Below are 13,958 nucleotides of genomic sequence, written 5' to 3'. Positions count from 1 at the left end.
GCGGGCGGGCGGGCGGGCGGGCTGGCTGCGGGGAGCCCCCGGCTGCCGGTAGCCCGCGGCCGCCCCTCTGCCTGCCGGGGAAGCGGCTTCTGCCCGCCGCCGGTCTTGCCCGCTTTTGCCTTCGCCCAAGCACTGCGCGCTACCGGCAGCCGCACTTCACAGCTTCGTTGTCCGTGCCGTTCCTTTTAAAATTAGGGATAGCCACCGTCTTCCGAGGTGCCGAAAGCAGGACAGGTGTTTGCCGGTCCCTGTCCTCAGTGGGGTCATTTTGGGGGGCGCAGAAGCACGTCCAGGGCTGGTGCCGAGCTGTCTCAGGCAGGAAGGCGCAGGTTGTTTCAGGCTCGCCCTGCAGCTGAGCAGCGGTGCCCCCAGCACTTCCCAAGCGCAGGAGGGAAGGCAGGCGATCTTCTTTAGGAGCTGGGCGGACTTTTTGGGAGAGGGCATCGCCTCGTGTCGGGCACTTGCCACACTCAGCCCACGGACGCGCGCCGCCCGCTTGGTTCACGCGCACGGTTCCCAGCCGGACCGGCGGAACAGGACGGAGGCGAGCAGCAGGGATGAAGCCGGCGTGAGTACCGCGGCGCCGGGGCGGGGGGGCGGGGGGGGGGGGAGGGGGCCGGGGGCGCGGCCGCCCGCGCTCAGCACCCGGGAGAGCTCCGCCGCTGCACCGCGCATGCCCCGGCCCCACCGGCGCGGATATAACCGCGGCGCGGCGCGGGATCGGCGCCAGCCGCGCGGACCCGTCGAGCCGGGGAGACGCCGTCCCCGTTACCGTCCCCGCCGCCGCTCCCGCAGCCCCCCCGCCGAAGAGGCTGCCGGCTGCTGCTGGCTCGGGGGTCTGGGGAAAGGCTCCCGCGGACCCGTCGCCCTCCCTAGCATGGGATGGGCGAGCCCTGCGAGCGCGGTGCCTGCTCGCCAGCCGCCGGCATGAAGGAAGGAGCGGACTGGGAGCCCTGGGACGCGCCGCTGGGTTTCCTGGGGGGCGCCCAGATGGGCAACAGGAGCAACGTATCCTTCCTGGAGGTCTTCAAGAACATCAACTTGGAGCGAGCCGACGGGATGCAAGGGGACAGCTCCGACGTGATGCGGATTGTCATCTCCCTGGTGTATTCCGTGGTGTGCGCCCTGGGGCTGGTGGGCAACCTGCTGGTGCTCTACCTGATGAAAAGCAAACAAGGCTGGAGAAAGTCCTCCATTAACCTCTTTGTGACCAGCCTGGCGGTGACTGACTTCCAGTTTGTGCTGACCTTACCGTTCTGGGCAGTGGAGAACGCGCTGGACTTCAACTGGCTCTTCGGCAAGGCAATGTGTAAGATTGTCTCATATGTGACAGCCATGAATATGTATGCCAGTGTCTTCTTTCTCACTGCCATGAGTGTGGCTCGATACCGCTCTGTGGCTTCAGCCTTGAAGAATCAGAGGCGAGGTCACCCACTGGGTGGCTGCTGCTCTGCCAAGTGGCTTTGTGCCCTCATCTGGCTGTCAGCTATCCTGGCTTCCCTGCCCCATGCCATTTTTTCCACCACTGCCACCATCTTTGATGATGTGCTCTGCCTCGTCAAGTTCCCCGAGGGCCGAGGCAGCAATGCCCAGTTCTGGCTGGGTCTGTACCACATCCAGAAGGTGCTGCTGGGCTTCGTGGTGCCGCTGGCCATCATCAGCCTCTGCTACTTGCTCCTGGTGCGCTTCATCAGTGACAAGCATGTCGGCAGCACCTGCAGTGGCCCCAGCACCAAGCGCCGCTCCAAAGTGACTAAGTCAGTGTCCATCGTGGTGCTGTCTTTCTTCTTGTGCTGGCTGCCCAACCAAGCGCTCACAACGTGGGGCATCCTCATCAAACTCAATGTGGTGCACTTCAGTACTGAGTACTTCCTCTCCCAACTGTACCTCTTTCCCATCAGCGTGTGCCTGGCACACTCCAACAGCTGCCTCAATCCCATCCTCTACTGCCTCATGCGCAGGGAGTTTCGCAAGGCACTGAAGAACCTTCTCTGGAGGATCACCTCACCTTCCCTCACCACCATGCGCCCTTTCACCGACACCACCAAGCCCGAGCAGGAGGAGCAGGCCCTGCATGCCTTGGTACCTGTCCAACCCGTCCCTGCTTCTTCCCCCGCTGCAACCATCCAGCTGGAGGTGGCCTACTACCCCCCTGGGGTGGTGATGTACAGCAGCCGCTATGACCTGCTGCCTGCTAGCTCCACGGAGCAGCGCTGCTGAGATGAGCAGGGGACTCTGGGGGGTGGGACTGTGGGGTCTGTGCAAGATGTGGCCCTGGGATATTGAATGCCTTGTAGGGACAAGGGGAGGAGGGGTGGGTAAAAGAGGGCTTCTATGTGAGAGATGCTCTTTTGGGGTTGTGTCTGCTCTCAGAAGCTTGTTGATGCAAATTGTTGTCTTGAAAATGTCCCTCAGACTGGAGAACAGGAGTAGGAGGCAGTAGTGGTGCACTGGGGATTAGGGTGTCTCTAGGAGATGCTTTTTTAGTGCTTGTACCTGTTCTGGGGAAGAGGAACTGGGGAGGGTGACAGGACTCCATCCAGGGAGGACACAGGATGTTCAGGGCACCATAGGGAGGAAAGGAGCTGGATGGGGTGGAGTGAAGCTGGGAGGTGCAAGCTGCAAGGGGCCAGCAGCCCTCCCACCCCTGCGTGTTTGTGGCAGGGGGAGGGAGCTGGGCTGCTTTTTCACTGCTGTGTCGCATTGTAAATGATGCCAGCCCGGCTGTGGTCACTGCTCCCCGGGCTCCCAGTGAGGGCACAGGGATCAGGCAGCCTATGTCCTATTTCATACCTGCCCTGATGGGAACACCTAGGACAAGTGGGTACAAGGGTCCTCCTTGTTCAGGCTTGGCCCGTTCCCCTCTCTTAGGGACCCAGGAGAGACGGGACAAGGAGCACTGTGCTCCCCTCCGGATCTGTGCAGAATCTGCTTTTCCAGCTCCCCCCACCCCCTCTGCTGCTGCGAGGATACAGAGCATCCCAGACAGCCAAGGAGAAACCCAAGGACAAGGCTTGCAGCTTCAGGGAGAGGTGTTGCTTTGCCTGGGTTTGGAGGGGAGGGTGTGCGGCCCCTGACATCATGTTCCCCAGCCTCTCTCCAGGCTGCTGTGGGGGAAACCTACAGCCCAAAACTGTGTGCGGCAAGGCAGGCATCTCTTCCAGGGCACTGAGGCTGCACACTTTGTTCTTGCTGCACTTCAGACTCTTTATGACTCCAGGAAATCAGCACAACTGTAAATAAAAAAGGGAAAAAGAAACAAATCATAGCCACCTCAAGCTGCTTGCTCTGGATACTTCTGGGTTCAGCTAAAACCAACAACAAAGGTTTTTGTTCTGCTAAAGTGTTTAAGGGCCTGCATTGATACTTGCCAGTGTTTCAATTAACTCCAGCTCAATTCCTCTGGTGTGAGCAGCCCTAGAGCCTGCAGTTCAGTGCTCTCACACCCTGGAGAAGGGCAGGGACAATGCCTGTTCCAGCCTGTGTTCCAGAGAAACATCTGGGAAATAATTTGATGTTGATCTGAAATGAACTTTTAAGAGCATGAAAAAAGTGTAATTTTAAGCTGTGAGACTTTTTATGGTAAGGTTATATATTTACTTTTTAAAATATTTTTTAAATTATGAGGAAAAAATAATTTAAAATGGAAAGGTCAAAATATTTCTTTTAAAAGATGGAAAAATGCAACAGTTCTGGTTTTGTTGTCAAAACACAAGTTCATTACTCCCCAATAGTGTGTATGGGATGAATACATAAATACAATATTCAAAACTCCTATTTCCAGATCCTTCCCCTGCAGCCTAACTCCAACATCTGCCCAACTCTGCTAAAAAAGCGCTTCTGCAGAGGGTTGTTTGTCATCTCTAAGTACTGATGTGGTGCAAACTTGCTATTTCTGTCCAGAGAAAATTGCAGTGCCATTAGTGGCAATTATGCTTTGCAGACTCTGTTAGGTTTACTGTACGTGTTGGTAACTCCTGTTGTAAAATTCGGGTTTGGTCTGGAAGCAGCTAGTTCTGCTACTTGCAAGGAGAAGCTGTTCTGTTTTTTCAAGGCAGAAGAGACTTCTACTACAGCCTTGGGCGCTTGCTAACTGGGAAGGTACAGGTGCCTGGAGAAGAACCGCAGAAGTGGGCTCGCAGCTGATGGACATACTTACACAGATGCAAAGACTTTGAAGAAATCAGATATATCCACAGAAGAACCTGAGCATCTAAGTACTGTACAACTGCCCCTCTAAGTTCCTAAATCCTGACTTGGGTGCCAGTTGAAGTCTGTAGGTACTTAATTTTTTTTTTTCCTAGTAAAATTTCTTGTGCCTAGAAGTCTGCTCCTGAGCATGCCTAAATCTGCTTAAGTCTGTAGAATTTATCTCTGTGCTTCATGGGGATCTCCCAGTAAGGACTGGCCGCAGTGTGTATCCTAAGCAAGGGAGGCAGCTCTGCATCCCACCACAGAACACCATGTGCCAGGCCACACTAAGTTAGGAGGTGCTGTGAACTTAACTCATTCCCCCCATCCCTTTGCATCTATGTCTGTATATGCTTTTCCTGTCCCACCTTCAATGCATGTGCAGGTTATGCTCCTTCCTCTTCCTTTTGAAACATTAAATAAGTGGGCAGAGCTTTTGCCCACAGCCTAGGAGACTTAGCTTCCCCGCTTCCACATCCTTGGGGAATGACTGAATCTCTGGGCTACTCTGTGAATGTGCACAAATCCTCTGGCTTGAAACAGTTCCCTGTTGCATGAGTTGCCCACTGTTGCTGGATCATGAAGGGAGAGCAAGCCCTTGAACACTACTTTGCAGCATAGTGGTTAGGGTGTGAGCCCCAAAGAGGAAGTGCCAAGATTTTTTTCCCTTGTAAATACAGAAAAGAAATTGGATCCAGGTCTGGATTCTAGGTCTCCCCTTTCCAAGAACAATGACTAACTTGCTCCCAGGTCCTGGTTCAATTAAAGTTTCAGTATGCCATACAAGAGCCTGAGAGCTTTCTAGACCTGTAAGTCTAGTGGCCTAATGTGTCGAAGGATTTGCAAGAAATGCATTTGGGTCTCGTGTTCTGGGAGAAAGCCCTGTGCTAGCAGATGAAGAAAGCTACACTGTTGTGTGAGAAAAGGTTACCATGAACACTTAACTCTATAGTTCAGAGAGATCTAACTGTGCCTCTATAGGCCAGGAGAAAGTACCTAAATTAAGAAGAGGGGAAGAATCTCAAAGCCAGACTCTTTTCTTAGTGGTTGCTTTTGAACAGCATAGTTTCTTGCTTGGCTTGCTGGAATTTTAATCCCTATCCTGATGGTTAAATATTCTTGTGCATTACATAAAAAGCTATCCAGGTGTCTAAAGCGTAACTATGAATTTCAGTAGATAGCAAATTGCCTAAAAGACATCCCCTGCAGTGCTCAGCACGACAAAAACCATGTCCTTTGTGAATGTCAATGTAGACATAATTTTATGCCAGCAAAACAACACAGTAAAATAGATGATTTTCAGAACAACCCATAGTTAGCCCAGAATACTAGCAAGATATCATGCTCAGAGGAAGCCCCAGATATCTGATCACTAAAGACATAAAAACCTTACATTTGGCAAATCACCCAAATAGGAAAATACTTTGGGTGTGTAGGGACTAGACTATGGACTCAGAGGGCAGCTCTCTCTTAAGCTACTGATCCACCAGGTGTAGGTCATGAATCTGGTGTTCGAAAGAGGCACAACCCATCAACAACTGGCCAAATGTTTGTTTAGGCCAGACCGGCAGTTCAGGCTGTGCGCATCAGTGTGTGTCCAGCATGGCCAAAGAGCACTGCTCTAGCTGTGCATGAGCAGAGAGAAATTTTGCTCCACATGTGCTGTGAGTCCCAGCTATCAGTGCATGAAATGTGACCTCTGTGTTGCATGGGCAGGGGCACCAGCCTGGGCATTGCAAGGAAGGGGCAGTTGCTCTAAGTGTGCACACAGCATCAGGCATGTGGCCTGAGCAGAGGGTCTTTCCAGCTCCGGCTTTGAGACTACACATTAACAACAACAAATCCTACTGGGTATCCGGGGGTTTCCTAAGTAATCAGTACAACACGCTTCAAAAACATTCCTGTTTCCTCCAAATGTTCATGTCTTCATTTGTAACAATTACCTTTTCATGGACTAAAATAAACACAGCTTAAGAATACAAAACAATACTTACAGAGTTCTTCAAGAGATTTTCGTGATGGGTCTCCTCCTGTTACAGATGCCTGGTGGGGTGCTGGTAGAGAGGTGCACATTACTACAGAGTGATAGGGACCCGAAGGTGCAGGCTGACATCTAGTGACAAACTGAAAGAACCTTTAAAGCCCAGATATTTTCATTAGGCACTGACTTTGATTGCCTAAGGACTTTTAAATATCTCCCCCCCTCAAATAACTAACCAAGCTCTTAACGTAATAACAACCTCCAATTGCATTTCCAGGTTTCTCTTTGAAATGCCTCTTCAGTAGCAATATTGCTTCACTTTCTCTTTGAGTTATTTTGGCACTCACTTTAGCAGTAAAAAAAATCCAGTCCCCTTCATTCTCATTCACGACTGTCTGCTTTAAAACTTGATTATTCAATTGAGTGCCTGTGCAAAAAATCTGATCTAATCGGCATCCCTGAGCTTGAGCGGGCATAGGTATGGGTGCAGTGCAGCTCAAGGACATTAGATTGGGAGGTTGGATCCCCCGTTTCTAGTGAGGGTTATTTCTCTCCTGCTTCAAGAGAGAATTCTGATTAATCCATTCAAAGGGGGTTATTGAAAATATCTTTTTGTCATGATTAAGCAGTTATAAGAATCTCCTCCGGGTACATTCCCAGTATCAGTCAGTGCAGCGGCAGTTGAGACAAAGTCTGCAAGAAAAGGCTGTGCAGCCAGTTAACTCGTTCCTTTGCTGAAGTGTAGCTGGTAACATGCCTTAGACGTGTTCCCTAGTTGCAAGGAGTTGTTTTCCTTAGAACCGTCTCTTTCAAATCCATATGAATTTGCACATATGTGCAGGTTTCTCAGCCTATGTTTGTGTGTAGCCTCAGTGTCCTTCCCAAAATCTTAACTGTAAAATACAGACTCACAGGATGGCTGAGCAAATTGGGCCAAAAAACCAGCTGGAAACAGAAACAATTTATTTAGTTGTGGAAGTTTTTTGAAATGTTGACCTACCTGCTTGGGGAGGACTGCAGACCGTTCAGTGTGGGAAATAAAATAAAGGTAGCTCACTCAGATATCAACTCTCTCCCTCACTCATCCATTCCTTGGGACAATGAAATACTGTTTCTCCAAGGACATGTGTTTTGACTTGCACAGACCAACTGAATGAATACGCTCATTGCACAATGATCAAATTAACTATTCAACACTGACTTCTAGCATAATTGTTCAATGAACCTTTCCACTTTTGTTCAGAAGTCACATCTAACCTCATGCTGGATAAAACTGGAATCTTGTGGAAAAATGACTTGTCTCTGTATTTGTGAAAAAGTCTCTGATCAGCTTAGACAAGAAATCTGAAAATCAAATACCTTCAATTTTCTTTTCAGGCCAAATACTAAAACTGAGATAACAAAGTTATTCTCAATTCATAGCTACCAACAATTAGCCCAGAGTTAAGATGATGGGGAAGTCCCATCTGACCAAGCTGGTAACCTTCTTTGATTAGACAACTGGCTTGGTGGGTGAAGGGAGAGCAGTGGATGTTGTTTATCTAGACTTAAATAAGGCTTCTGATGCTCTCTCCCATGACATCCCCATACACAAACTGATAAAGTATGGACCAGGTAAGTGGAAAGTGAGCTGGCTTGAAACTGACTGAACCGGCAGGCTTAAAGGGTTGTGATTAACAGCACAAAGTGCAGCTGAAGGGCAATGACTAGTGGTGTGCCCCACAGATCAATATTGAGGCCAGTCCTGTTCAACATCTTCATTAATCAGCTGGATGATGGGACTGAATGCACCCCAGCTTGTTTGCAAATGAAACAAAAGTGGGAAGAGTGGCTGATACACCAGAGGGTTGTGCCACCATTCAGACAGTCCTCAGTGGGCTGGAGAAATGGGCTGACGGGAACCCCAGGCAGCTCAACAAAGTCCTGCACCTGGGGGCGGATAACCCCCAGCACCAGTACAGGCTGGGGGCTGACCGACTGGGAAGCAGCTTTGCAGAGAAGCACCTGGGGATCCTGGTGGACAAGTGGAACATGAGCCAGCAATGTGCCCTTGCAGCAAAGGCCAACAGCATGCTAGGCTCCATTAGGCAGAGCACTGCTAGCAGATCCGGGGAGGTGATCCTTCCCCTCTGCTTAGCCTGGTGAGGCCACATTTGGGATGCTGTCCAGTTCTGGGCTCCCCAGTAATTCAATAAATTTAATTTAAATGTAAGAAAAAAACCCGTTTTTTATGGTAAGTGAGGTCAAGCACTGGAGCAGATTGCCCAGAGAGGTTATAGAGTCTCCATCTCTGGAGATGCTCAGAATCTGACTTGACACAGCCTGACCAGCCTGCTTCAGCAACCCTGTGCTGAGCTGGGGGCTTCGACTAGGTCATCTCCAGAGGCAATCCCAACTATTCGGTGCTTCTGTGTGATTCTGTGATGGCACATACATTGCTATGAATATGTCTTTGTTCCAATACAGTAGAATTAGCACATGTCTGTCTTGCTTGACATTTATTCTGAAAAACCTCTAAAAAATTTATGCCCTCAAATCATCTCCTACTGTGTATTTCAAATCATCTATTATAAGTTTATGGTCATAAACAGATTCCAAAAATGTTTTTACTGCTTTTTATTTCTGCTGAAACAGCTGAGGGGGCTCAGAGGAAATATACTCTTCCTCTTGCCCATCAAAAGGCATTTCCTGCTGAACTCCAGTCCCTTATTCATAGGCAAATGCAGTGATGCATATAGAGGTAGAGAGCTACCCATGACCTCCTGAACTGAAGGTAACAGGGATCCTACAGCACCGTATTAAGTAATTGCTGAACCTGTACAGCTGATCATAAATAGTGAAAAGAAGAATCTAGTCTGAATTTCAGGTTTGACATTACATTTTCAGAGATGTAGACTGACATCTTGAATTTTCAGCATACTTGATATGAAGTCATTCCAAGTAAAATATTCCAAAAAACAAAATGCCTATTCAGAAAAGAACACCACTTGTTTGATAAGCTGCCATCCCTCTCTCAGAGATAACCATAGTTCTAACAGCTGTTTTATTGCCATGTTTTGCAACGTTATGGCAATCTAACAATATTTGGGATATACTTCTTAAAGGTCTACTTGTTGGGATTGGGTGTTTTGTTGAAATCTCAGCACTTTATTAAAGAAACAAGTCAGCCCTCAAAATCCCTGGAATCTGATAACTTGCAAATTGTATTGCAAGATGGCATTTATTAAAAAAAAAAAAATCAGATCTGAATGTTGAAAAGCAAAACAAATCATTTGCGATACATTTGCACTTATATGGTGATCTGCCAGCCATGCAACTCCAGGCTAGTGCTCCCAGCCTTTAATAAAAGGCATCTCTGCCAGAACCTTTTTCTTTCCCTCATGTCACTCCCTAGACACCACAGTTCTGCTATTTTTCCCTCCTCCTCAGCACCTAATGAGCAGAGGGGCCCTGAAAACAGAGGTGTCAAAGACCCTGATGCTGCCTCTTGTCCCCTCTATGTGCTGCGACCACTGTCCCTGCCTCCCGATGCACCTTACCTGTTGGGAACCAACAAAACAAAAATTCATCTGCCAAACAAATGGGGGATGGCTGTACTACAGGATTGACTCTTGGCATTAGCACTGAAGGTTTCAAAGGCCAGATTCTACCATGAGTTTGATGCTAAGCATGTCCTCTGTGGGCTCCTACCACCACGTGTCCATGTGGCAGTGTCTTCATTGGCATCACGTAGCTCGTTTACAGCTAGTAACAAGCAACTTTCCCTTATTGTCTACAGACAAAAAAAAGAGAACTGAACTGCAGCAGTGCATCACTATAAGGAAACTTCAGAGTAAGATGAAACAGGGACAAGACTGAGGTTAGAAAGCGATGCAAGGAAAGGCAGCTCCTACGGTCTGGAGAAGTGCTATAAATGTGATTGAACACTGGGGGGCAACCAAGCACCCAGCCTTCGAGGAGGAAAGTACTTGATCCTTAGAACCACACCAGCCCCATTCCCTCTCCTCCTTGGAGCAGACATAGCCTTTGATAATTATTCTTTCAAAAAGCCGTTCATTTTTTAGAAAAGGTCACAGATCTCTCTCTTTGAAAATAACAGACAGGATCTGTTTATCTCAGTCTACTGTGCAATCCAGAGTGGAGAACACTGAATTTTGTTTTCCCACTACTGCAAGTACTTACCTGGAGCAACATAAGGCAATACTCTCTGGTTTGATGTCTCTGCATGATGTGAAGTCATTATCTTTAATACACAGGTAAAATATTAATACATGGGGAGGTAAGAAGTTAATTTCCAAGAAGAAACTTTAGGAAACACAACTGATTAACACACCTTCCATACCTACAGGCGCAATGTATGAAACTGAATACGCCGTAGAAGGCACAGAATTACAAATTGCTTTTCACAGTTTAGTCTTGGAAAAGTGGCCCCAAACATTTGCTGCTCAAATAAACAAAGAAGGAGCAGCTAGGGAATAAGAAATGAATGCTGGAAACTTAGAGGGAAAAGTTTTGTTTTATAGATCATTTTTTATAGCTTTAGCATGCCAAAATAACTTGAAGACATTTTACAGCAGATACTTCCACCCTTTTCCTCCATGAAGCAATCCCTCTACAGTTCAGAAATATCAAATGTCATCATTGCCACACCTCCTACTTACACCATTCTCCCTATCTTTTGACATGCTGCAGGGACTGGTACCGATTCATGGGCACCAGTGCTAAAGCTTTGAGTTCTGCCAAGGCAAAGACATTTATGATTCATCCTGACTTGTGTAGTTTATCTGGAAGAAAAGTGTCTCCCACAAACCACCTGAGTTTCTTGTCTTCAGGGAAGTCAAAGAAACTTAATGAGATCACTGTGAAAGACAGAATGAACACTGGGAAAAAAAACAATTGTAACGTTACTAATACTGCAAGTCCTCTAAACAAGAGAACCAAAACTTCCTGGAATGGTTTGCTTGCATGACATGCCTGCTTGTTAAATGGAAGTGGCAGGCATTCGTAAGAGAAAGAAAAAGGAAAGTGTCATGAAGATAAGATGGCAGACTTGTTTCCTGCTTCCTTTCAATCAGCCATGACTAGTTCTGTTAAAGTGGGAGGGAGGAGTGGTTGGTTATCTCAAGACACCTTGTCTTCATCTAAACGTATCACTTGCGTAAACATGATACAGAGAAGCTCTTTATTTATTTGATTTCATGTATATGGAAATAAAACCAGATCAGAAAGGTAAGACCCTGGGTACTTCTAACTTTGAAACTCACATCATTGCAATAAAAGCTGATATTAAGTACAATATAACTGATCATATTGATAACTCAAGTCCTGAATTGATGTAAAAGGACAGAAAAAGTGGAACTTCTTAAATAAGTAGCACCACAGTACAGTTCCTCAATGCCTTCAAGATTTTTAACATTTTAGCATTTCTATTGCTGAAATACTTATTTTATCCCTTCTCATGTTTACATTTTAGATTGTTTTCAGTAACACCTGAAATACGTTTTCGACTTGAGAATGAGCACCATCATAATTTTTGTTTTAAACAGTTTTTCAAATTATACATAGTTTTTTGTCTGCTTGCTATTTTTGATGAAGACTCATTAAGAAAGATATTATTTTGAAGTCTTAGAAACAAGTATAGGATGTTTCTATGGAGAAATTTCCAAAGAAAAACTGACTCTATACTGTTCTGTGTTCTGTAGCATGCAGTGAATTTTAAAAGGAAAGATCATGAGAAAGATGATAATGTGAGTTCCTAAAACAGTTTTCTCTGAATACATTTGTGTCCTGGTTTTGGCTCGGATAGGGTTAATTTTCACAAGAAACTGGGAGGGGGCACAGCAGGGATGGCTGATGAACCAGCTAAGGGGATATTCTATACCATATGACGTCATGATTGGTATGTAACTGGGGGGAGCTGGCCGGGTGGAGGGTATTGTGGCTGGGGAACAGGCTGAGCATAGTGTTTCAGGTGGTGAGCAATTGCATTGTGCAACACTCGCTTTATACACACTCGCTTGTGTTATCCTATTAAACTGTTCTTATCTCAGCCCACGAGGTTTTACCTTTTTCTCTTGATTCTCCTTCTCATCCCACTGGGGCAGGGGAGGAGTGAGCGAGCGGCCACGTGGTGCTTAGCTGCTGGCTAGGCCTAAACCACGACAATTTGTAAATAAATAAAAGCATTGATATACGTGATGGTCACATCTCTCTTCTCTCTGCAGGCTCAGAATTCTTGTTACGTTGCTACAGATCTACAGTCACTCCGTGGGCCTGAATCAATGCCAGCTTTCTTTTTAACAGAGCAGAGATAGCACTGAGCATTCAAATTTTAATGTTCTGATAGTGTTTAACCTCAAAGTAAATATTGACAAAGACACAGGTAAACATTGCAAAGTTCCTTTCCGAGCCTCACACTGAAATTGGAGCTTTATCACCTCGGCTCCTGGAGCACGGGTTTACATGGTGCTTCAAGTCCTGCAGTCCTATAAAACCAAATCACCTGCTCCTTTCTCTGTTTTTATGGCTCCACAGAAGCCTTGCTCTTCCCTTAAAAATTCCTCCTTCCAGGAGGAAGGAGTTAATGGAAGTTAGTGAGTCAACAATGGCATAAAGCAAATTGAGAAGAAAAAACATCATTCATTTTCTGGCCTTCTCCACTTTGTCCCGGTTGACACCCTTGTGCTCCAGCCATCTCAGCACCTACAAAGTGTTTCAAGCACAGTCCGGGGGCTCAGTCTTCCAAGCTTTTCTCTTCCATGGGTGTGACATGAGGGGGATTCATGAAGAGCCACAAAACAAAAGAAACCAGAAAACGTCGCTTTTTCATAAGGCAGGATGAAGGAGCTGTGACGAAAGGTAACCTTTGCCATGCACTGAGCCCCATTTTGGGCTGGAGACACAATCATCAACAAGGTAGCTGAGGCTGACATGGGCTTGTTATAGTAAGGGCTTGCCTAAGGGAAAATTGTTTTTCCTGGAAATAAATGACTCACTCTACTCTTGAAAACACACAAAAATGATGAAGTTGGTGCATCTCTGCAGAGGCACCATATGCTCAAATCTAAACATTTATTTGTGGTGGTGTCAGTTCGTATCATGCAGAGCTAAGAGCTGATCAGCTCAACAGTGCATTTGACTGAACAGTGTTGATTACACATGCACAACATTTTAAAAAAAACCACCTGTCGCAGAAACACTAGACAGATAGCCATGTGTTTTGAAAGTAAATTTTCTTTAATGATATCAAAATGTAATTGTCAAACTAAACAGAAATGTTATGTTGTATTGAGGTATAACGGCCAGATTAAACACGAATATTAGCTCGTAAGCCTACGATGAACGCAACTTATTTACAGGTTCAGGATGTCAGTTGGGAACTAGTACTACACGGACTGTAACCAAATCTAAGCTTAGAATGATGACTCAAAATGCGCAGGCACTCACCGATAAGGCGAGGATCCCAATCTGCAGGAGTTTCCGTGGGCGGCATCCCAACCCACAGGGAGAGTCCCTGACTGCAGACCCGCTGCTCCAAGGGGGACTGGCTTGATTTGCCCTCCGGCGGGGCTCCATTTATACCCTAGGTTGGATCGGGGCTCGTGGTCATAAATGGTCAGCGGTCTGGAAACTTCTCTTAACCGAGGGGTTTCACTGGTTGAAGTGTTTTTGGCGGGCTTGGGTAGCTGGGGTGCGTGACTTGGGGCACCCTGTGTACGTGACTCCAGTCAGCATGTGGCTGGCCGGCTCGACCCCCAAACTGTGGCTTCTAGTTTAACTCTTTCCT

General features: G+C 47.0%; 1 protein-coding gene across 1 annotated transcript; it reads left to right on the top strand.

Annotated features, from left to right (window-relative positions):
- The first annotated feature begins 882 nt into the window (after positions 1-882).
- On the top strand, positions 883-2,220 carry RXFP3 (relaxin family peptide receptor 3). The gene has a single exon (XM_050913526.1). The coding sequence runs from the start codon at positions 883-885 to the stop codon at positions 2,218-2,220; it is 1,338 nt and encodes a 445-aa protein (XP_050769483.1).
- The last annotated feature ends 11,738 nt before the right edge of the window (positions 2,221-13,958 follow it).

The sequence above is a fragment of the Gymnogyps californianus genome, chromosome Z (genome assembly GCF_018139145.2).
Source record: "Gymnogyps californianus isolate 813 chromosome Z, ASM1813914v2, whole genome shotgun sequence".
NCBI classification, from domain to species: Eukaryota; Metazoa; Chordata; class Aves; order Accipitriformes; family Cathartidae; genus Gymnogyps; species Gymnogyps californianus.
The sequence above is the reverse complement of the archived record's forward strand: the minus strand, read 5'-3'. Positions and strand labels throughout refer to the sequence as shown.